General features: G+C 53.5%; 1 protein-coding gene across 1 annotated transcript; it reads right to left on the reverse strand.

Annotated features, from left to right (window-relative positions):
- Window positions 1–9,908: 9,908 nt before the first annotated feature.
- Window positions 9,909–20,412, reverse strand: DACT2 (dishevelled binding antagonist of beta catenin 2). Its single transcript, XM_038526585.1, is given in 5 exon segments — window positions 9,909–10,770; window positions 10,773–12,320; window positions 13,223–13,465; window positions 14,653–14,785; window positions 20,149–20,412. Coding segments are annotated over 5 exon segments (2,259 nt in total). The 3' UTR covers window positions 9,909–10,699.
- Window positions 20,413–25,098: the final 4,686 nt, after the last annotated feature.

The following is a 25,098-nucleotide window of genomic DNA, read 5'->3' on the forward strand; positions in this document are numbered from 1 at the left end:
GATTTTTGCAACACCTGCAATTTACCATTGACCAAGAGTTGGTCTCCAGGTTAAAAAGACTCATCTACATCAACAAAAAACTTAGAAAAACGGGACGAAAGGATGTGTACGGTGAATTCACAAAAGAAACTTGGAAGGCTCATAAAAATATGAAACGATATTCGATCTCATTTGTAAACAGAGAAATGAAAATTGAAACCACAATCAAACACCATTTCGTATCCATCAGATAGACAGACATTATCAAGTCCGATACAGGTATTTCCACTTTTTGAAAGTTCTCCATGCACCACTTCACTTTTATGAAAGACCTACAGTACCACTCGTTTTCACTTGCTGAAAGAAATCTGAAGATTTTTGCTTCTATAAAAGAAGGCCAAAGAAGGAAAAGATCATTCAGCATTGCTCTGCAATGCAGGAAGGCAGTGCACCCAGACGGAGCTCCCGTCCGGGGGGTCACCACAGCCTCTCTGCCTCCAGCCCCCAGAGCACGGGGCTGTGTCTGGGTGCCTCCAGGCTTTATCTCACATATTTTGTGTGTCCATTATTAAGGTGTGTCCTAAGGTTTTAGGAAGGCCTCAGAGAGGAGATTTGTTGAGCCTGGGAACACTCAAAAAAATTCCATATAAAAAGAAGGTGATCACTGCTCTGCTTTACACCTTTCTGGCTAATGAAAGTTTTCACAGGAATGCTGTACTTTGGGAATACCAAATCTTGGCAAGAAGTGAGAAAATAGAAAGTCTTAGGCGCTGAAGCTAAACCTGGTCTAACCACAGTGATCAACAGAATGATAGTTCCCAAAGATGTTCACCTCCTGATCCTCAGAAGCTGTGAATGTGTGGGGTCCCCACACCACTGACAAGCCATTCTCAGGCCCAGCTGGGGGTCCTACAATTCAATGTGTGAAAATGATGAAGAGCATCTCACCTGAGGCTCCGGAGTAGGAGTCTCACCCTAGGCCAGGTGTGGTGCAGCACCCTGTGGCCAGCAGGCAAAAGGAAGGCGGTTCTTCCCTTGGCAAGAGAGGACACTTGTTACTTAGGGACTTATCTCCACTTTTGAGAGAACAGAAGAAGGTCCCTCCCTAAGCAACAACGCACTTACTACCACCAGCAGCCAATGTGAAACGTCCACAACCTCGGACCCTTGTCCTTCTCCAGTGACATTTTGTTTCAAACAGGCTTCCCCTGTTTCCTCCTAAAGCCTAAAAAAAAGCTGACCTTCCCCTTGTCTCTGGACTTGTCGCTGGTCTGCCCTAGCATGCTTGTCCTGAATTGCAATTCCTCTGCCATTCCTGAATAAACTCACTTTGCTAATAAAATAACTTTTAAAGATGGACTAACTACACTCCTTTCTGACATGAGCATCCTGAGAGAGCATCAGACCCCACAGGCTGGGGGCTTGGTCCCACTGGCCTGCCCCCCTTGAGAGGCCAGTCTGAAGCCCCATTGTCATCTGTGCTTCTGACCCCATCAGCTGTAGATCAGAAGTTCCCCCAACCTCTTGGGTTTAATCACTAGAGCGGCTCAGAGAACTCAGAGGAGCTGCAGGTTCACTGTGAAAGAACAGGACAGAGGAACACCTCAATGAGAGGACACACATAGGCAGGTATGGGGAAGGGGTGCAAAGCTTCTGCTCCCTCTCCATGGGACACTCTCCCCAGATCCCACCTCTTCACAGACCAGAAGCTCTCCACACCCATCCCTGTGGGTTTTTATGAAGGTTTCATCACCCAGGCCTGACTGATGAAATCATTGGCCATTAGTGACTGGACCCCACCTTAAGCCCCTTCCCCTCCCCTAGGTCAGGAGTGGGATGGAACATTCCAAGCCTTTCATCTCAACTAGCAACGTGGCTTTCCAAAAATCACCTCCTTAACACCACAAAAGACATGTCTGTCACTCTCAGCATTTAGGAAATTCCTAGGGTTTTAGGAGCTCTGTGCCAGAAATGGGGAGTCAGCTTTGGCTTTACTTGGCAAAGGGAGAATTAGTATTTGCAGAGGAAGTTAAGGTCAATAGTCAGTTGACCTGAGATGGGGAGATTATCCTGGATTAGCAGGTGGGCCAAGGTCATCACAGGGATCTTACACATGAGTGGAAGAAGGAGTCCAAGAGAGAAAATTAGAGAAATGCAGGGAGAGACTCAGTCTGATGGTGCTGGCTCTGTGCACGGAGGCCAAGTCTGAAGCAGGGACCGTCCGCAGCCTGGAGAAGCTGGAAAGGCAAGGGACAGCCCTCCCTGGGAGCCTCCAGAAGGAGCCAGCACTGCCGACACCTGTGTTGAACCCAGCAAGACCCATTCTGGACTCCAGCCTTCTAAACGGATAAGATGATAAATTTGTGGAGACTGGCTGCAGCCACTAGGAGAAGCTCATGCCCCACTTGGGAGGGACGTGGTGATGTCCTGGGGGAAGCACTTGCCCCACCTGGACAAGAAGATGGAAAGATGCTTAGACAGCTCTTGGCCATTGGATGGCCCATTGACACAATCTGACGGCCCCTGTCATGGGAGGGGTCAACGCGGTGTGGCCTGGTCAGCGGGAGCAGGACTGGGCTCCGTGTGGCAGTTGCTGGGGGCGGGTGTGCTCCTCACACGTCTGGAAGTCACTGTGGTTTGCTCAGTACCCTCCATGGTGATTGTCTCAGGGTCAGCAAGTGAGTAGGAAGGAAGTATTGCAACACCTGTTCACCTGTGTTAGATCTAGTTGGTGAGCACTCGAAGGACAGGTATGTGACTTTTGCATTTCTTGCCGGTTTGAAACACTTCTACGTTTAAAATGTTTTTAAATAAGAAAAAGGCAGCAAACCAACAGAATCTAAGAGACAGAGTACCCGCGCGGCAGTCCAATTCAGAGCTCGGCGGTAGCAGAAGGTCCTGACACACCCTGGGTTCATTGTAACAACCACAGAAGGCTCTAAGGGCTGTGCTAGAACCACAATCCCGTTGGAGCACAGAGCCAGGGGCAGGTTGATGTTGCTGCGGGACCCAAGCTTCCTCCTGAATCCGGAGCCTTGCGCTCACCCACCGAGCTCCAGGGCCACCGCAGAGGCCGCCGCTGTGAGTGAGGCCTGAGCACGCCTGTGGAGGTTCACACGGTGGCTCTGAGCGTGACCGTGGATGACAGGGCTGGTTTGCACTCACGAGGCCCCACCTCAACCTCAGGCAACTCCGCACACCAGAGATCCACCTCTTAATTTTCCCGTAGTGCCGTTAGCTTTCAAATACAGAATTGTCCTGAGCACCAGAAGGTTTCTGTGGAAGCACTTTGTAAAAATGTGCTAAGTGAACATTAACCATTAATCATAGGCACTTGTTAAAAATAAATAGTAGATAATAAATGTCAGCCGTGGTCAACTGTGCCGTAAATCTCAGAGTTAATGAATACCTGTCTTAACCCAGAGTTGACATCCTCTCCACCGTGGGCCTCTGATAATCCCTTGATAAACTATCTTTTCCCCTAAATTATGTGTAAGTACAATCTTCATATTTAATGGGTTCCTCCCATCATCTCTGGTCACTCAGCCAATCAGGTGGCGGGTATGGATTTCCGCGGCCCCAGCCTGATTGGTCCTGAAGACGTGTGTGCTAGGAAGTGATGTTCCTTTTGAGGGTTCCCATCTGGCCTCGCAGTCACATCTACAGCCTTTCTGAGGTGAACTCACCACCGTTCCTTACGCTCTGGTGTAGACAAACAAATGCTGTGGATCTGCCCGACCCCAGATCCTAAAACGTCCCCCGTCTCAAACAGCTTGAGCTTTGGCAAACTGAAAAGATATTCGACAGGATATAAGCAAATAAGTGAAATTCAACTACAGGAACTGCCATTCTCATTACGTGGTGTTTGCAGCTCAGGTCAAGCGAGGTTCACCGCCAAGTTGGACCTCTCTGGCTTACGGACTTCAGCAAATCGCGACGCCCCGTGATCCCAGACAGGGATGTTTCTGGAGGGCCCCTTGGTGAATTGACTCCACACATGGTCAACGCAGATGCATCAGGACAGCCCCTGAGGCCCTGTCCGTGAGCTCTGATGTCAGACGCATCCTGAAGTCTGTATTTTAATGGTTTTACAATAGCTTGTTTCTACGTCACAATGCAAGTCTGCAGGGCATCCCAATCTGCTTCAGAGGCCGCCAGTGGAGACTGATGCAGGAGTTGGAGAGCCCTGGCGCTGTTGGGCGTCGTGGAGGAGGCGTGGACGGGCCAGCTCCCGGGACCGTTGGGACCATGCACAGGTAATACTGTCGTGAGGAGGTGTGGACGGGCCAGCTCCCGGGACCGTCAGGACCACGCACAGGTAATACTGTCGTGGAGGAGGCATGGACGGGCCAGCTCCCGGGACCATCAGGACCACGCACAGGTAATTCACGGTGAGCACGATAGCTTCCAGCTGCACCCCCGGCGGGCTGCAGGCTGCGCTCTCACCGGAGCTCCCAGACCCGCTGCAAGGCGTGTTTCCCACAGGGGACGCGCTGGGAGTGCCAGGCTTTCAGAGAACTGCTGACACTGGACCAGTCGGGGCCAGACGTATTCAAGCGAGGGCGGAAATCCTCACGGCCGCGGAGGATCAGCCTGAGTGCCTCGTCCTTAACAAGCCAGATTAGCTGTGCAGAGCCAAGCGTCACGAAGGGATTACAAGTGACTATTTCTCACAGACGGCCTGCAGGACTCCCCGATGCCGCAGGATCAGCAGAAAGGAGATCCTTCCGCTGTGCACCAGCCTGCAGACGCCCGTGGGCTCCCCGCCAACCGCCCGGACACGTCCACACGGCAGCTCGTCCAGGTCTCAGGACGGACACTGTCGCTCTTGTCATCACCATGCATGTCCGTCGGCGCAGGCCGGCTCTGGGACGTGCGGCACGATGAGCCCGGGATTCTGGGGACGACCGAGATTGTAGCCGGGACTGGCGTTCCTGTGGTCCCGAGTAGGAGACGCAGCCACCAGCCCTGTCACCCAGGAGGGGAAGCATGGCACAGGGACGGAAATCTGAGATTTTACTGTGTGTCCCCAAGTGGGACAAGAGGTGGAGATGAGGGAAATAATTAAGGAAGGTGAGGTTGAAGCTCAGTAAAGTGAATGGTTTGTCGTTTTGTCCGTGGTGAATTTTACCCTCAGTGAGGAGGTCGTGGCTGCAGGAAATATAAAAACGGAAAGAAGATGGAATAAAAAATGAAAAGTATGAAAAATCTTAAAATGGAAATAGAAATACCGATTAGAGGGATCCCTGGGTGGCGCAGCGGTTTGGCGCCTGCCTTTGGCCCAGGGCGCGATCCTGGAGACGCGGGATCGAATCCCACGTCAGGCTCCCGGTGCATGGAGCCTGCTTCTCCCTCTGCCTGTGTCTCTGCCTCTCTCTCTCTCTCTCTCTCTGTGACTATCATAAATAAATAAAATCTTTAAAAAAAAAAAAAAAAAGAAATACCGATTAGAAAGCTCTTATTTCTAATAAGAAGGACGGACACGCTCCTACTTCAGCAAGAATCCTGAGTTTTCTGGTGACCAGTGAGTGACCTTGGACGTGTCCTTGTGCTCGATCTTGCATCGTTGTTGTGTGGCACCTTCGGCGGGAGGCTGAGGGCTCCCAACCACAGGCCCTCTGCTCGTTGTGTTGTGTGTCTTGTCATGCACAGGTGCACACACTCCGCCACGACCCGTCCTCCCTTGGCGCTGGCCCTGCTGCATGACCTGGCCAGGGCCCTCCGGCTCCTCACAGGCCCCTTCCTGGCCCCCGGTCAGCACAGCCAGATAGTGGGCCTTTCCGAACACAGGCCTAGTTAGGTTCTCCGCTGCTTCTGACAGGCTGGCTGTACACATGGATGGTGACAAGGCCAGGGGTCCAGATGGAGCTCTGCCTGTAGCCTGCAGCCGCTAGACAGGAAACTGGCCCCCACCCCCTCCCCATGACAGCCAGCCCCAGAGGCCTGCCACGTCCTCAGACCCGCAGGAAGTCGGGCCGCTGCCTGTACTGACAGGTCGAGAGTCTGGACAGTAGTCTCTGTAACAATCCACCCAAATGACAGCTGCCCTGACTTCTGTTCCTGCTTCTACATCAGAGCTAACCAGAGAAAACCCTGCATGTGCTCCCCACCCCAGTCACAGGGGAGCCTCCTCTCCTGGCCTGGCTTCCCCAGGCCCATGGCCTCTCTGCTGAGCCCCTTCTGCCTTGGGCGCCCCCCCTGCTGCCCTGCCTGCCCTGGGTCTCTGTCCCAGGACCACCTTCTGCTGCACCACCAAGGGAGTGGCCTTTGCCTGTTCTTCGTTTCCCCACCTCTAAGTCTAAGTCCTCCCTGTATGTAGAACCACCTCCAAGGGGCCCCCTGCCTGGGACCTGTCAGCCTCTCACCACCCAGCTCCCTCTCTCTGCAGACAAGCTCTGGCCCCTGTCCCCTCTACCCTGTGCAGCCCCAGCCCATTCCATCCCAAGGAAGCCTCCGAGTGCACTGTCTCCTCGTCCCCCTGAGTCCTCCTTGGGGCTGCTAGGTCGAGCTTGCAGCACATTTCCCCCAGCCAGACACAGCTTCCACAGCTGTCTTTCCCCGTCCCACACACAGCAGCCAGCGCAGTTCCTGTATACAGTAGGTGCTCTGTAAATACACTTGGCTGGCCGATTGAAGATTCAGACTCTGGTTGGTCCCAGCTCCCCTCCTAATCACAAGGGAAATATTTAGGACACGTGTGTTTCTTTTTCCTGCAGAGCTCCTGGCCCTTGCTGCCTGAGCTAGTGAGGAGGTGGCTGCAAGGACACGGACTCTACTGCTCTCGAGGGGTGGAGGCCAGAGGTCCAGGTCCAGGGGCAGCCAGCTTGGGGCGTGCTCACCTGACCTCCTCCCTCCCAGCGCCCCCTTCCCCACCAGGCCCCCTCAAGCCTGGGTACGCCGCGGGGCAGGGAGACGCAGGTGTTCAGTCCACAATAAAAGGCAGACATTCTGTTTCCTCACATGACAATAATGACACAGTATGCTAGAATACAGCGGGGTATTTTCTCTGACGTGATTAAAGTTTTTTTCTGATTTTTATGAATGAACGACTCCTGTATATTCAGTTTCTACCTTCTCTTAACTTCGATCTTCAGAACTTAAGTTTCTTCTCTTTTGGTTTTTGCTAAAGCACTTGCATTTTGGTCATGCTGGAAGGTACAAGTGGTTTCCAATGATCCAAAATGTCAGATTGTAAATTGTCCCGCGTAAGAGCTGCCTTAGGGATGGGGAGCGGCTCGTCTGTCTGCAGATGCACGCGACACCCCCCGCCCCGTGATGCCCCTTGGGCCGCCACGCTCTGCGCAGGGGGGTCTCTGCTCCACCTCCCCTCCCTGAGCTCTTCGGGCCACATGTGCTCAGAGGAGAAACATGCCCGGAACATACAACACCCGGCACACAGGTGGGTTGAGGCAGCGAGCTCAGGGGCCCTCCCGCCTGCGCGCTGTGCCCTGGGCCGTCTGCCCCGCCGAGCGCCCTTCTCTGAGTTTGCAGAGACTCTGCTTCGGAAGGCAGGCCCAACGGCGGGCGCCTCACGCGGGCTCCTTACCGCCGACTTTCTGAATTGTGACTGTGTCTCCCCGAGAGCCGCGTCCCCTGGTTCCCGCACACTGCCCAGCCCGGGGCAGGGCCCAGAGACCACGCAGGCTCCTCGCCCCAGAGGGAGGCACCTGCTCTGCCCTCTCCCTGCCCGAAGCCTCCTCCCCGACCCACGGCTGCCGGGCCGCTCGCCCCCCAGGCCTTCTTCGCGCTCCGCGGACGGGACCCCGGTGTCGTGGGCCCCCTGGCCAGGCCCGGTGTCAACACTGTCCGTGTTCTCCTGGAGCCAAACCCCAAGGGATTAAGGAGGAGGCCGATCCGGAGAGGACAGGAGGGCAGCTGGGGCCTGGGCACCGCTAACCGGTGCAGTGTGTGGTGTCCGTTGGCTACGTGTGGGGAAGTCGAGGCAGCTGGGCCTCAGGCAGATGGGAGGACGAGGCACCTAGGATTGCGTCTCTTTACTCCAAACCCGCCTGAGAGTGAATGCGGGCACACTAGCAAGCGGGTAGCTTGGGGCCGTGGGCAACTGAGGTGTGTGTCTGTGTCTCTACAGGTGAGAGAGGGAGAGACGGGAGGAGAGACCGGGAGAGAGACAGAGGGAGAGACAGAGACAGAGGGACAGAGACAGAGGGAGAGACAGAGGGAGAGGGAGAGACATATGGGGAGACAGAGACAGAGAGAGGGAGAGACAGAGGGAGAGATGGAGACAGAGGGAGAGATGGAGACAGAGGGAGAGACAGAGAGACAGAGGGAGAGAGAGACGCGTAGAGGGAGAGTCAGAGAGACAGAGACACATGGACCTGTGACTGATCACGAGAACCCCCTGTGCCACCGAGGCTGCCGCTGCTTGTGGTTTGGGGCCTGCATCATTTCTGTGGTTGGTTTGGTGGGTCACCTGGCACAGCTGGTGTGTATGTGGGGGGTGTGCGGGGGGGGCGTGTAGAGCACGGGTGAGCCAGGACCACCCAGTGGGGTGCGTTCCCATCAGGGGGCACTGGGTCGAGGGGTCAGGGAGGGGAGGCTGGTCCCCGCAGAGCGTGGGGTTTTGGCACCAGAGGCTCCTGCTTAGGGCCCCAGAGCCCAGTAACCACCGCAACGAGACAGTGGATGAGATGGTGCCAGGGGTGGAGAGACCACGCTGACCAGGGTCAGTGACAAATCCGTTTTCTCCTCTCTTTGTCATTGAAATCACAGAATTAGCCCTGCCTGCTTTCTCATAAAGACCCCTCGCTCTCCTCCTATGAGGGGGTTGCTTGTGGACCCTAGCCCCCCAAGTCGCCACCCTGATGCCTCAAATAAAGGCCTCTGTTCTCTTCAGTTTTGCCTCCTGTGTTGGGTTGATAGCCCCTGGGTCCCTTCCCTGCTGAGTCCAGGCGTCCTGGTGGGAGACACGGCCTGGAGGTCCTGTCCCACAATATGAGGACGCTGGGACCACACAGGGTGGGAGAGAAATCTGCATCTGATGCCCTTCATGTGTGCAAAGCTCCAACCCACGCCAGGAGTGTGCCTCATGGATGGAAGCCCACTGCCGCCTTGCTCCAGCAGGGTGCTGGGGGTGCCCTTGCACAGGCACCACTGCACCCCCCCCCCCACTCTCAGGGAGGGAGGGAGGGGGCCAACCACGTCTCCAGATCTCTGCCTGCCCCGGGGCCCTGGAAAAACCCGAGTTTCCATCACGGCCACCGCAGGGCTGAGAATTAGACCGTTCTCAGAAACCTCCTGTGCAACAGCTTTCCACCCGTTAAGGGTGGGTTTGAATGCTTTAACCACAGATGCGGTTTTTAAAAAGCTGAGGAAGCCCCACCCTCCTGTCCATAAGCAGATTCCGTGAAGCACAAGTGGGAATTCCACCGGGACCCGGGGAATGCCTCATGCCCCCCTCTGAAATGCCTGCGTCCTCGGGGTGGACACGGCGCAGCCCCTGCGACCTGCTCCCCATCACCGCCTCAGCCACCACCCCGACCGGCCGACCCTCTTTGTTCTAAAATGTCGATCGCTTTTTAAAATGTTCAGTTTTTTTTTCTTTTTAAATGTTCAGCTCTTTAAACCGTATCCTGAAACCAGTTGCTTGTTACACGAATGTCCATAGATCTGCAAATATTTTGGCTGGTTTTCTTACTGTTTTTCCTTCCAAAGTCCTGGCCGACTGTGCATTTGCCCCCGGGTGGGGCCGAGGTCTCCAGCCACCCCCAGGCTCCACAGTGAAGATGTCCCCACCTCGTTCTTTTGGCCCCGGGCCCAAGGAAGCACTTGGGGGGCAGCTGGGAGGGATTCAAGATAAAGCTGCTTCAGGAATTAAAAATGTTGCAATGCTCAGCAGGAAGCTTCCCTGAGAAATCTTTGAAAAGTTAAGGGGCAGTTTCTTTGAAAAATAAATACCAAAAAAAGCCTAGTTTTTCGAAAACACTTAAAAAAAAAAAGGATTTTATTTGAAATCATCTCTACACCCAACACGGGGCTGGAGCTGGAACTCACGACCCCGACACTAAGAGTCACGAGCTCCTCCGACTGAGCCCACCGGGCGCCCCTCCACGAACACTTTTACACTGTTTCCTTGTGTTGGAACCAGAGTTTGGGCCACGCATGTGAGAGATGCATGTTCCTGCCACACATGAGGGCACCCACGGGGTGGGGACACAGGCCTGGCGGACCTACCACCGAGAGGTGGTTTACGAAGATGATGGCATGATCCATGTTGATTCACGGGGAGGGCTCACACCCTGGTTTCTAGAACACCCTCTAAGAGAATGCTTTTGGGAGTAATGTTTAGGAGGGCTGCGGGTGACCACGGTGCCAGCTGAGCAGATGGGGCCCGGAGGGGACCATGAGGACCACAAGGCGGACCGGGCTGGGACTCTCCCTGGGAAGACGCTGCCACAGAGGCAGCGGGTGGGCTGGCTCTGCAGTCTCCCCTGCATCCACGGGGGTGGGGACATGCTCCCAGAGCCTCTGCAGGCCGCAGGGTGAGCCCGGGGACCCACTCCGTCGCCTCTTCTCTGGGGCCTGTCCCCTTTTGTGACTTCAGAGATCAGCCACGTTGGCCAGACGACACACGTCCACGTCCTAAACGGCCAACGAGGTAGGTCCCGGTCCTTAGTCCTGGGAGGGCCTGTGTGTGCTGGTCACGCGCGCTCACTGTGGGTCCTCAGGAGGTCCCTGTCCCTTGCGCAGCCTCCTGGGGGCCTCACACCATGGTCATGACCCTGAGCGCTGCCGGCTGGAACCTTCGGATCTTTCTCCTCAGCGCTTTGGAGGCTTGATGCGGCACAGTTTGGGTACCGGAGGCAGGGGTGGCCTGCGGGCGCCCGGGGCCCTCCAGGGCTGCGGGGGACACGCCCCAGGCCAGGCGCCGCCCTCCGAGTCACTGCTGCTGGACTCCCGGTCCCCGAAGCGGCTGGCGGTGTGGTCGCTGGCCCCGTCCTCGCTGGTCTCGGCCACCGTGGAGCGGGGCAGGGAGGCGCCCTCGGCCGACGGCTCGGAGCCGTCCGACTCGCTCCTGACCCGGGCGTCCTGGCGGGGCAGCTTGGGCCGGGCGCGGGCGCACACGGGCCGGGGACCGCCCGCCCTGCCCGCTGCCGGCCTGTGGGGCCCCGGGCTGCCGGAGATCTCCACGGAGGACAGCCACCTGCGCTGCTTCTTCCGCGCCTCCCCGCCCGCCGCGCCCAGAGCACTGGCTTCCACGGGGAACAAGGCCTGGGTGGGGGCCTGGCGACTCTCCCGTCGGGCCACCAGCAGGGGCACCAGGAGGGGCACGGGGTAGAGTCTGGGCTCGGAGCAGGACCGGCTGGGGGTCGCCCCCGCCAGGGGGGGCCTCCTCCTGAGACCCTCCCCCCACTCTGGGGGCAAAAGGGGGTCTCTGAGGGCCCCCTCGGGGGAAGGCTGCCCCCCAAACCGCAGCACCTTGTCACTGGCCCCTCTCTTGGTCTTCGTAGCCTTCATCTTGGGGTGGCCTGTTTTCAGCCCCAGGAGGGAAGGTCCGCTGGCAGCAAATGGGGGGCGGGCACAGTGCCCTGGGGGCAGAGTGGGGCTTGCCCTGCCCCCCTTCCCGGCAGGTGACAGGACTGTGCTCTCTTGGCAGCTGAGAGCCTGCTGTTGAGTCTGGGGGCGGGGAGAGGGGGCTGGCCCACGGCCCTGCTGAGGGGCACCCAGCGTGGTCTCCCCACGGATGCAGCCTCTTGAGGGACTGGGTCCCTCCTCTGGAAGGCTGCTGGGGTGCGGGGCAGCTGCAAGGAGCATGGCAGGTCCCCGAAGCCTGAGGTTGTCCCAGCTGGTGTCCACCCTCTGGGCCATCCCACCCGGCCCTGCTCTCCCTGGGGTGCACACCAGCTTCTCTGGGCCACCTTCACTGTCTGCTCTCTGGCCACCAAGCACCTGCAGGGATGGGGGCACCTCACATCTTGGGGGTCCATGCTCACCCACACCGCCCTTTGGGGGGGTCCCTTGGCCCCGCAGCCTTAGCAGCTTGTCTATATATGCTGCAGCTGGGCCAGCCTCAAGGACAGGTCCAGTCTGGCTGGGGCCTGCGGCCGCAGGGCTGGGCAGAGGCTCCCTCCGGGGAGAGTGGCCATTACTCTGCAGGGCCTCCTTGTGTAGAGAAAAGAGAGGGCTCTGAAGAGCCACAGCATGCAGGGGGCTGGGATATGGGTATACCTCCCTGCCACCCTTGGACACCAGGTCACGCTGGTACTTGGGATCCAGCACATGCACTGGGAGGTCCATCCCCTGGTAGAGAAAAGATGTGGACTTGGGGTCTGCGCTGGCTTTCTGGAACACCACCTCAGGTGGTAGGACTCTTTCAAGATCACCTGGGAATGAGAGAAATGAGCAAACAGGTAAATCGGTGACCCTAGTATGATCCTAGGGTCACATCCCATGCAGCACCATAACCCTGAAGTGCCCTGTGCAGGCCTGGGCAAAAGGCCTGGCAAGGGGAGGGCAGCATGCCGTGCACTCTGATGCCAGGTCACCAGCAGCACAGATAGGGCTGGCTCACACCTAACGCCATCACCCGGTCCGGGCTGTGCCCTCTCTGCCACAGCCTATGAGGCGATGTCGGACTCAGAATCTACCATTCCCAGGCCTTCATTCACCCCAGGTTTGGAGATGCCCAGAGAGGCAGGTATCTGTGACCCCACGGTGGGTTCTGGACAGACCCCTGAAGGCATCGCAGACGGGAAGTCATGGGAATATTCACCAGGACAGACAGCACTAAGCCAGGTCTTGTACTAGAAAGCTAATCTGTCCAAGGATGAGGTCGTTTCCTTTTGCGACAGACTAAAGAAAAACAGAGGTTCTTTTCTGAGCCCCTGAGAAGGACCCACGTGTGAAATGAACTCTCTCCGGGGCGCTCTGGCTACTGAGCCCATTCCAGTCACAGACAGATGCCAGTCAGGTCGTGTAAGGGTTCTAGAAGGATTTTTAAAATAACTTTCAGATGTTCACTTAAAAAGTAAGAAAAAAATGCTTTTTATCACAGCAGTCTTGCTATAATGGACAGAAGTGGGCATTTGATTCCTGTCTCTATCCAAAAATCCAAAAAAAAAAAAAAAAAAAGCCTATAGGTAATTTGTAGTACCTGTGGGATTAGCACCAGCCCCAAATGTACACGGGGGCTTCCTTGCTTTGTGCTCAGTGGTGCAACAGCCATCCCCAGCTGCCCCCACCACCTTGAATGGGACCTGCCCTCCCCTCCCTGGCTCTCCTTTACCTGTAGACACCGGCCTGGGCCGGGACAGGCCTTCCTCGGTGGCCTGGGGTCCCCATGTGGGCAGGGGGACTGTGTGCACGGTGGTCTCGTCGGCTGAGCGGGGTCGGCAGTCCCCCGCATCGGGGCTGGCCATGGGGTCGGCTGGCAGCAGAGTGCCCAAGGAGGAGTACATGCGGTCACTACACACAGACGTGCAGGAGGCAGAGAGGGAGCAGGAGCCACCATCACTCAGCTCGTAGAAGCCTGGACAGGGCGAAGAGCAGCAGTCAGTGCACCTCTGGGCAGTGGCCCCTCTCCTGCCCTGTGCTGGGGGTGCGGCTCAGGATCTCATCAAGGGTGGCACTGGAGAAGGTGGCCAGGGGCTCCGCATTACTGTCCACTGCTGCCCCATCAACAGGGTCAATGGGAGCCCCCTTCACCTGGGCCCCATCACCCACTGACCCCTGTCTTTGGCAAGCAGCTTTCCTTCCCCTACGTGACCTGGCTTCTAGCCCCAGGGCAGGCCTCTGGCATCCTTCACCACCCACTCCTCGTCCCAAGTGGCAATCGGAAGAAGACAGCACACTGGGGGCCCTCTAGCTGGGACCTGCCACACACAGTGCACATCCAGACCAGGTCGTGGTTTTTCAAATTAAAAAAACGTTAGAAGAAACAGCAGCAATGCTGTATGCGGTCTCTGGGGTTGGCCATGCGATCCAGCGTGGGGCCAGAAGGGACCATGTGGCCTGAACCAGGCATGTCAGAATGGCTCCGTGACCATCTCTTTATAGCTTTTTTTTTGTTTTTTTTTAAGATTCTATTTATTTATTCATGAGAGACACAGAGAGATAGAGAGAGGCAGAGACACAGGCAGAGGGAGAAGCAGGCTCCATGCAGGGAGCCTGACATGGGACTCGATCCCGGGACTCCAGGATCATGCCCTGGGCTGAAGGTGGTGCTAAACTGCTGAGCCACCCAGGGATCCCTCCTTGCAGCTTTAAAGTGAGAGACACAGGGCAGCAGGCAAGGGGACGGTGTCCTTATCGCCTTGTCTGACAAATCATACAGATTTGAGATGGGATAAACCTGCAGGCTCAGAAAAACACCTCTGCTGCCTCATGAAACAGTTCTTCACAACCTCCCTGTTGATCTGACCTCAACAGAGCCCAGGGTCTGTCTCAGGCCCGGCACAGGTGAGACCCTCAGGAGGCTTCTGTTATCAACAGCAGGACCTGTCCCATTAAAACATCTCTCCATGAGCACACGCACGTGCACTCTCCCCTTTTTCTCCGAAGCACATTTGGGTAGAGGGATGAACTGGTGCATTCTCAGCCCTTTGGGGGTCAGGTGCTCCAGGCGGGCAGCGGGCCTCAGAGCGCGGGCCCTGGAGGTGCGGGGACCCCGGGAGGGCTGCCAGGAAGGGGCGGCTTCCACCTCGGAGCTCGGGCTACCTGAGCTGGGCCTGCTGTCGCTGTCGGCAAGCTCGCTGCATGGTCGGCGCACGTCCAGCTGGAGCTCACTGATCTGTCGGTCCAGCTGCTCCAAGTGGGTTTTTAGGCCGACGTCCTGGCGCCGCAAACGGTTCTAGGAAGGGAGAGCATGAGAAATAAAACTGAGTTTGTGGAAGGCAAGCTCGGTGCCCCATGGGACCTTTGCCCTGGGCATATGATTTAGACTCCCCAAATCCTGGGCTCCTGCGCCTCATCCTGACCGCTCCCTGGAACCAACTCCCCGGCTCTCTCGTCACCAGAGCAAAGAGCCACCAATCCCTACCCCCAACAGGGTTTCCGTCTCCAGTCACCGACTCTTAAAAACTCAGCAATCCTCAGCTAGGTATTTCTTCATAAGAAGACTGATGCAGACCATGAGCATGACATCGGGACCCAAGGCAGCACCTACCCTGGCACATGGCACAGATGACGGGTTCAGCTGTTGTTCTGAGTTTTATGTGAGAACCGACTTTCCCACGCTCGTGTGCCCTATTCTTTCACTCAGCAGACCATGGGTGAGCTCCAAACTTATCAAGGGGACACGAAAGTGCCAGGAGAGAAAACGGGCCCTTTCTGCATACACCCCCTCCCCCCCATATTACAGGTGCCTCTCACAGGTTCTGTGGAGCCCTTGGGGATGGGGCACTCAGTGAGGCTCAGAATCTGCCTGGGAATCTTCTTGGTTAGAGGTTCTCACCTTAGCTCCCCCTCAGAGGCTCTATCCTCTCTGGGTTCAGCCATAAATGGGTTCTTCTGAGCACTGGCCAAACACATGCGTGTGAGTAATTACACACATACAATGTGTGTATGTGGTTAATGCTCATAGTACATATCCACACACGTTCCCACACATAAATAATAAATATGTAGAATGACGAGCACTGACGAGCTTAATAAATGCTGAATTCCTTTTTTCGATCATAAAGCAACACCCTCTTTTCAAGGTCTGTTGCATAAACTTCTTATTTTTATCAACAGTTAAGTTTAAGGCAAACAATGAATAAATGCAATTATGTAGTTTCCCCTGTTTAAGAAAATGATTGTGTTTCGAATTTTTACACAGAAAGTGAAGAATTCTCCAGAGCTCCATAATTTGGGGCTCTGGGGGATTCCTCTTTGCTACTAGGAGAACGCAGCCCAAGAGGGAAGCAGGTGGCAGTCATTTCCGATTCTTACGAGGGAATCATGTGGGCACAGTGTTGGGACACCAGCCCAGGCGAGGGTCGGTGGGTGAGGAGCCCAGGGCACATGCCAGGCCACCATGCCCGCAGCCCTTTGCTCCAGGGCCCAGTCCAGGGCTCTCAGAGCAAGCTCCAAGTTTTGCAGCAACAGCGTCTTGCAGCCCTAAGACTGTCCATAAACATATCATGGCAGCAACCAGTCCTGAATTTAATAAAAACCTTATAATCCCAGAACCATCCAGTCCAGCCTAAGCATCCTGGCTTCTAGCTTTGACTATTTTTACAAAGGAAAATGTTGCCCAGGTAAACAGCAGTAGCAGAGGGAGTCAGGGGGTTTGCAAAGACAGGCTTCCGGCCAGTGACCCCCCACCCAGGTGAGGAACACTAGATTCAGGCAAAGGGGCCAGGGTGTATTTTTGCTGCACATGACTCTTCTCCTGCCATAAAGTCAGGCCACGTTTCCCCGGCAAGTCAGTCCCTCTTCGATGCTTTCGAACATCAGTCTGACCTCTTCTCTTCCAAATCAGTATGCTCTCGACCTCCTGGAGGAGGACGGCACCTAGGATGCCATCCAGTTGGCTTCCTTCCTCCCTCTGAACCCCTCCCCGCCCCCAAAGTCATCTCTGTGCCTTTGTGCTGAGATTAATTGCTTTGTGTTAATGTCTGGCCAGCCAGGCCTTCAGTGGGTGGTTTCTGATTCATGTCCAGAGGCCACAGGCACACAGGCTCTCGAGTGTTCACAGATGATTTGCTGCATCCTCAGGACCCACCTGCCCGTCCACAGGGCTTCCCCATCCAGAGTTTACCCTTCCTTGGTCCCTTACTTGGGGTTTTTACGACTCTGCTTTTCATGAACTCCTTCTTGGCATCTAACTGTGTGCCAACAGTCGTAAGCGCCTTCTGTGGCCAGGACAGAGTAGAATCCACTGCAACCCAGCCACAGAGTGTCTCTCTGCATGTATTTCTGCAGAGGAAATGTGAAAAATCCCCTTGCGCTGGGTGAGCAGGACTGTGGTAGCCACATGGATCCCCATCAGAGCGGCCCCCTCCTCCCCACCTCAGTCTCCGGCATCCAGGCTCACCATCAGGGCAGCGAACCCGTGTAAGGGGCCCTGGGGGCAGGGAGAGCACACCTGCGGTTCCTCAGGTTCCTCCCTGAGTGTAAGTGCAGAGTCCCGGGATCCCAGCCACACCTGGGAACCTGCATCTTGACAAGCCTCCCACAGTACGCAAAGGTGTTTTCTGAAGGCAAGAAGCCTGAATGCCACTAAAAACAAATACTGAGCTTATCCCTTCCCCTGGAAGGTGTACTGCGTGTACACCTGTACTCTGCTTGTTTGTCTTTGGCTTCCAACTGCGACCCAGGAGTCTGGGCTCCTCAAGCCTTTACGGCAGATTCAAAGGACAAAGATGAAAAATGCCCTCAAGTTCATGATACACACGTGGCGTCTATTTACTTTTTCTCCTTCCTCAAAGGCTGAGAGCATGCAGAGGAAACATCACCCAGGTGAATCCCGGGGCGCTCCCCCTGCGGGCAGGCGGGGACACGTTACTGCCTGGCTGGAAAGGGGGTCGTGGGGGCACCACTCAGCCTGGCGACAGACGGAGACGCAACTCAGTTCCCGCCGATGCCCTGCCTTCATGGGGATCTTGAGCAGGTTCCCTTGCCCTGAGTCCCCGAAGCAAGTGTAGCCACTCAGGGAACACACCAGACATCGCGTTTGCAGCTGCAGAGGCAGCCTGTCCTTGCAGGAGTTAGTGCCAGAATCTGCCAGTGAAAAGGACTTCTTGCACGCTGCCGGCCTGAGGACAAGTCACAACCAGCAGAGTCAACTCCTGGGAAATTCTTCAGGATGAGCTTTCCCTGCGGGGTCCCCAGAACCTTTCTTCACTTGCACCTAAAGGCACCTCTCCCACTGACCCCGCAGCGCCTCCTGCTGGGAGGTGGAGCACCCCAGGCGACCACGTCAGGGTCCACCCGGCACTGGACTCCTAGGAAATGGGACGGCAGCTGCTCAGGAAATGCCAAACCTTCCTGAAGATACAACCCCCGGAAGCTCAGGACTGGCCAGAGGGGAGCAGCTGCTCTGCTCAGAGGTCCCGGGGGCATCATTAGCTCAGAAGTCTAGAACAGGGAGACAGTAAATGTTCTCTTCTGTTGGAGCAACACAAGTCGCTCCTTTATTTGCTCACCAAATACTTACTGAGCACCTACTGCATGCTCCTTTGTGACTCTGGGTGTGGCCCGTTTTGATAAGTGTTCACCTGCTCATCTGCTAAGGTCCTAATCGCAGCTCAAATCCCCAGAAAGGCTCAAGCTCATTCCCACTGGGGAACCCCTGCAGGGCAAAGCCTCCGAGGGGCAGATAGAAGTCCTTCCTGTCCTCGCACCTGAACGGTGCCGCTCCGTCCACGCCAGCGTGGGCGCGGGAGGGGCCCCGAGTTAGCGGGCCGCTGTGAGGTCCGCGGCTGTGCTGCGGGTGAAAGGCCTTTGATTATACTCCTCATCATGGAACTAGTATTACTCCTATTTTTTTCCCTGCAAGAAAAATGTGGAAGTGTTAAGCCCTAGCTGATGTCACACAAATTCAATTATTCTTCTCTTTTGATCACATAATCCATGCCAAGAACAAAGTTTGAAGACAAAGTGTGCGTGTTCTTTCTGGTCCCCACATTAAAAAAAAAATTAAACAAAAAAACCTGTTTGATCTCTTCCAAAGGCTACTTGTAATTAGAGGCTGACAACTCGCAAGTCTGATTTGTGTATTACTTAAGTCAAGTTAATCATCAGCTGTGCTCCTTCCCCTCTGAGGAGCACTTCAGGGCAGCATCTCAGCAGCTCCCTGCTCTCTTTTTTTTTTTTTTTTTTTTAGATTTTTATTTATTTATTCATGAGACACACAGAGACACAGAGAGAGAGACAGAGACACAGGCAGAGGGAGAAGCAGGCTCCATGCAGGGAGCCCGACATGGGACTAGATCCCGGGTCTCCAGGATCAGGCCCTGGGCTGAAGACCGTGCTAAACCGCTGGGTCACCTGGCTGCCCAGCTCCCTGCTCTTTCACGGGAGCCACACATCTTTGCAGGCGGTGGTGTACTGTGCAAGTAACCAGGACAGACCCCTCAGGCCGGGTAAAACACGAGTGATGATTCCCCTCGAAAGCACGTTCCTGCCCTCTGTGTGGCAGCAGCTCAATCACAGAGGGGAGGCTGCACAGTCAAGGCCCAGGTTCTTTTCCATCTGCCCCTGTTTTTTGCACTTTGGGGAAGATGACTGGAGTCCTGGGAGGCATCTCAAGACGCTGGACTTCTAGATTCTGTAATCTAGAAACACTTAACAAATCTGTAACCTGACTAAGCTGAGCTGAGCTTGAGGCTGCAGATCCATCCTGGCTGCTTTGTTAAGACAGCAGCTTTTAAACAGAACAGATTTGAATTTCTAAATTTAAAAAAATTCTGCTTAGAGTGCTAGAATTAACTCCAGCACATAGGAATCTTTCTGTACAGCCTATTTTTTTTTCCTTTAAAAAATACTGCAGTCCTGGAAAAACTCTTTCTGAGCTATTTCCAACAGGCGAGGTACAAGCCTACAGCAGATGAAGAGGCGGAGGAGCCACCATGGAGCGCCCTCGGTCCTCTAACTAGGAGCTGGCATTTGGAGGAGGCCGGGGAGCCAGAAGAAGACACAAAGGTAAAGCAGCCCTGAGAGGGTCCTGGTTCTACTGTGTCTGGGATTCAGGACACGCCTCACTTTCCAGGTCAGGTTACAATTTAAAGTCAAAGAAGCTTTCTCGGGATACCCGCTGAACGCAAGGTTTTGTTCCAAGGCCAGGGCAACACTGAACCCCAGCACAGTGTGGGGAGGATGCGGGTGCGCCCCACACGCGGCCTGTGCTGTGTCTGAACCTGGCAGCGGGGACACCTGCTACCCGGGGTGTGACCGCAGGATCCCAAGGAGCCCCCCACCAGGAGAAGCCCACTAGTGCGTTCTTATACCAAAGGCACCGGAAGTCCAACAGGAATGCTCCCCAAATCCGTCTGCGCGGGGGGAGGGGGGAAGGAGGCGGCGGAGGGGTGCAGCCCCAGGGCGCCTTTCCCTATGCTCCGGCCTCCTGGCCGGCTCCCGGGAACCGAGCTGCAGCCCCCGAAATCCCAGAGGGTGCCCCAGAATCGGTGGGACAGTCTGCCGGGGGGCAGGGCCCCAGCGCGCCAGGACGCCCCGTGCGCCCCCGCCGCCCCGCCGCCCCGCGCGCCCCCCGCGCCCCGCGCTCCTTACCAGCTGCTCCTGCAGCGCCGCCAGCGCCGCCTCCAGCCGCAACTCGTGCGCGCGGGGCCCGCGTGGGTGCTCGGGGCGCGCGGGGCCGCGGGGGGCGGCGGGGCCGGGCGGGGGCTGCAGGGCCAGGGCGCCCCGCACGCGCGCCTGCTGAGTGGCGCGCAGCCCCTGCAGCTCGTGCAGCCCCGCGAGCGCCGCGCGCAGCCGGGCGCCCACCCTGCGGCGGTCCCAGCCCGCGGGCCCCGGAGGGCCGCCCTGCGCCCACATCCCGCGCCGGGCCTCCCCGGCCTCCCGGAGCCTCCTCCCAGCCTCCCGGCCGCGCGCGCGGCCTCCTGCGCCGCCTGTCCCCGCCCCCGCCCCGCAGGTCGCCAAGGTGGGGTGGGACCTATCGGTGGCCGCCGAGGGCGGCGTTTGCACACGCCCCGAGGTCACAGCGGCCGCCCCGGCCCGCCCCGTCGGCGCGCCCCTGGGGGCCGGGGACCCCAGCCCGGGGCGAGTCTGCAGGGGAGGGCCCAGGAGGACCCCAGCGGGGAGCCGGGAGGGGCCGCGAGGGGAACCAAGGCGCTCAGAGGTGGTTGAAGGCTTAAAAAAAACAAAACTTAAGATGAATTCTTGGGACGGTGCCACATTGTAAGGACCGTGTTACCATTTTAAGCTCCTTATGGATTTGAAAAACATATTATCCCCTTTCCTAATGTATATCTGCAGTAGGAATCCTCAGATATGAATGCATACGTGTGTATGTATTTACGTAATAATAGCTTCACTGAGATGCAAGGATCACGACGATGCGCCTATTTGAAGCGGACAGTTCAGTGGTTCTGCTTCTATTCACAACTGTCAATGCGATCACTTTTAGAACATTTTCACCACTCCAGAAAGAAACCATCTACCCATTAGCCTCACCCTCCATTCCCCCCCACACCACCACCCCTGCACCCTTGTCCTTAGGAACCACTAGGGCCCCTGTTATGGACATTCCCTATAACTAGCATCACACCCTACGGGGTCCTCTGTGACCCGCCCTATTCTCTAGCTCTGTGTTCCCAAGGTTGCCCCATGTTGTAGAGCCCCTGGGTCCTTCATTCCTTTCTGTTGGTAGATAATATTCCACTGTGTGCACAGACCACTTATATTTATCCATTCATTAATTGGTGGAGATTTGGGGTGTCTCCACTTTTTGGCTGCTGTGAATAATCTGCTAGGGACAGATTTGTGTGCTTTTAGCTGGCGGGATATTTTCACGTCCCTTGCGTGTAGACCTCAGAGTAGGTAACTACTGTGTTAGATCTTTGGAAGGACTGCTAGACTTTTTATTTATTTATTTATTTATTTATTTATTTATTTATTTATTCATTTATTCATTTATTCATTTATATTAGTTTCAGAAGTAGAATTTAGGGACTCATCAGTTGCATATAACACCCAGTGCTGGGCAGCCCCGGTGGCTCAGCGGTTTAGCACCACTTCAGCCCAGGGCTTGATCCTGGAGACCCGGGATCAAGTCCCACGTTGGGCTCCCTGCATGGAGCCTGCTTCTCCCTCTGTCTGTGTCTCTGCCTCTCTTTCTCTCTCTCTCTCTCTCTGTCTCTCATGAATAAATAAATAAAAATTAAAAAAAAAAACACAGTGCTCATCCCATCACATGCCCTCTTTCATGCCCATTACCCAGTTACCCCAAACCCTGCTCCCTCCCCTCCTGCTGGAGAAACAGCATTAGGCTGGAACCAATTTATGATTCTTCCCTTTCATTTTCTTCTGAAGAGAGAGGTAGAGAGAGGGTTAGACTGGATATGAGACTTGTTCGGTTATCTGTCTTCTTCTCATCTGTGGACTCACTTATTGGTGTCTTTTGGAGAACAGAAACTCCTCATTTTTCTGTATTCTTATTTATAATTGATTCTGTGTCATTTTAAAGAAATTTTTGCTCACCTAAACTCTTCAAGATATTATTTAATGCTGCTTCTCTAAACTGTATTATCTCACTTTTTTTTTTCGTTTAGATCTACAGTCCACCGACAATGATTTTTATGTATTGTATGATGTAGGGGGATCACTATTTTTTCTTGAATACATATCCTAGTGCAGTATTTATTGGAAAAAAATAGTCCTTTTTGAACTGTTATGCAGTACCACAGTTTTTGTAAATATATGTAGGTCTGTTCTGGGCTCCCTTTTCTATTTCATTAGTTTGCCTATCCTGGCACTTGTCCTAATTATTGTGGCTTTTTATAATGTGGTGATACCCAGTAAAGTATGATTCCCCCACCCTGTTGTTCAAGGGTGCCTTGAGTATTCTTGGCACTTGACAGCATTATATAAATTTTATTTTATTTTTTAATTTTTATTTTATTTTTTAAATTTATTTTAAATTTATTAATGATAGTCACACAGAGAGAGAGGCAGAGACACAGGCAGAGGGAGAAGCAGGCTCCATGCACTGGGAGCCCAACGTGGGACTTGATCCCGGGTCTCCAGGATCGCGCCCTGGGCCAAAGGCAGGCGCTAAACTGCTGCGCCACCCAGGGATCCCCATTATATAAATTTTAGAATCAGCCGGTAGATTTCTACAAAAAGGCTATTGGTATTTTGATGGGGATCACATTAACTCTATAGCTGAATCTGTAGAGAAATGATATCTTTATAATATTTATCCTAATCCATGGACATGGAATACCCCATCATCTATAAAGATTTTCTTCCGTGTCTCTAAATATTATTTTATAATTTTTGTGTGTAGAGGTCTTGTACATTTTTCACTAGGTTTATCCCTCCTTTCTTAGTGTTTTTCTTTTTTTCTGATAGTATTGTCAATGTTACCTTTAAAATTTTTCTTTATTTTTGTTGATGACATACGGAAATACTGGGAAGGTATTTAATAACTTTGTTAAACTCATTTATCAATTGAATAATTTATCTGTAGATTTTTTTTAATTTTTATTTATTTATGATAGTCACAGAGAGAGAGAGAGAGAGAGGCAGAGACATAGGCAGAGGGAGAAGCAGGCTCCATGCACCAGGAGCCTGATGTGGGATTCGATCCCGGGTCTCCAGGATCGCGCCCTGGGCCAAAGGCAGGCGCCAAACCGCTGCGCCACCCAGGGATCCCTTATCTGTAGATTTTAAAAGATTTTTTCTATATCATCTCTGACTAATGGAGGTTTTGCATTTTTTTCTTTTCCATCCTATACCACTATACCATCTATCTATCTCTATCTATCTATCTATCTATCTATCTATCTATCTATCTATCTATTATCTATTTATTTGGCTTTATTGCAGTGGCTAGGACCTCAGTATAATGTCAAAATAGTGATTATGTCAAGCATCCATGTATCATTTCCAAGGGTTGTGGGAAGGTTTTCTACATTTCACCACTGAAAACGATGTTTGTTCTATGTTTTGTAGTAGTGTTTATCAGATTTAAGGAAATTGTCTTCCATTCCTAGAATGGATATTGAATTTTACCAACTGTGTTTTCTACTATTTTAGTGATTATATTATTTCATTTTTTTCCTATTAATATGAGTCAGGTTAATTGATTTACAAATGTAAAGCTAACTTTGGATTTCGGGATGAATCAACTTGGTCATGAGGTATTTTCCTCATTTATATGTTGCTGGATTTAGTCTGATAGTATTTTGCTTTAGAGTTCTGCATCTGTTTTCATGAGTGAGGTCAGCCCATCCTTCTTTCCTGTAAATTTTTTTCGCAGGTTTTCAGAATCAATGCTATGCTGGTCTCACAGACCGAGTGAAAATATTCCTTTTTGATATTCAGTGTAAGGGTTTTTGTAAGATTAAGATAATTTCATTCTTAAATGTTTGGTAGAACATTAATGAGGCCATTATGCCTGGGGTTTTTGTTTTTTGGGGTTTTTTTTGGTGTAAAAGTTTTAAATTATGAACCAAAGTCCTTGAATTACTCAGTCCATGTAATTACTCAGACTTTCTGTTTCTTCTTGTGTCAGTTTGTTGCAGATGATTGTTATAATTTTCTTCTCATTGTGTCCATGTTTTCAACTATGTTGACATAAGTGTCCAATAATATTGTCTACAAATATTTATTGAATCTTTAGTGATGTGTGCTCCCTGTCCAGCTTTTTTTCTGTCATTTAGTTATTTGTACTTTCTCTTCTCCGCTCCCCCTCCCCGCCCGCCCGATCAACTTTAGTGATGCTTTAGCAATTTTATCAGTTTTTTCAAAATACCATCTTTTCACTGGGTGTTATGCTATATGTTGGCAAATTGAACTTCATTAAAAAAAATATATACAAAAAAATAAAGAAAAAAAAAATACCATCTTCTGACTTCGGTGATCCTCTCTGTTTTTTTGTTTGCTTTCTCATCCATCAGTCTATCTTCCTCATTATTTGCTTCAGTCTATTTACCCTGGGTATAATTTACTAGGTTACTTTTTCTAATTTCTTGAAATGGATTCTTCACTCATGACCTCTCCTTCACCCATCTGGCCTTGCTCAGATCTTGTCTGTGGTGGGCAAGAACTTGTTATTAGGAAAACATTGGGGCCTGCCCCTCCTTAGATAGTGTGCATCATTTTGAATGGCTTGTGGGTTCACCTTGCCTGCTTGGGCTACATCTGTACTTGGAACTTTGTGCAGAGGAGTATGAGGACAGCTCTTGTGTGGAATGGCTTTAGAGAGGAAGACTCGTGCATGGAATCTCAGGTTGTCCTTGAATGAGAGAAATAGAAGGCATTTTAGTGATCCTGTACTTATTTCTTTTGCTATCGTGTCCTGTCCTTATTGCCGTAGATGGAAAGGGGTCTAGTTTTCACTCTCCTCGTTACTCATTGTTAAATTGTGACAGTGGTAGGCTCTGCTCTTTCTCTCTCTCTCTCTCTCACACACAGAATCAAAGTGGTATCCTCTATCACAAGTGCCCCTGAGAAGGAGTTTGAGCCCAAGGAACATTTTTGGGGTCCCCAGCAGGG

This window comes from Canis lupus, chromosome 1 (assembly GCF_011100685.1).
Source record: "Canis lupus familiaris isolate Mischka breed German Shepherd chromosome 1, alternate assembly UU_Cfam_GSD_1.0, whole genome shotgun sequence".
NCBI classification, from domain to species: Eukaryota; Metazoa; Chordata; class Mammalia; order Carnivora; family Canidae; genus Canis; species Canis lupus.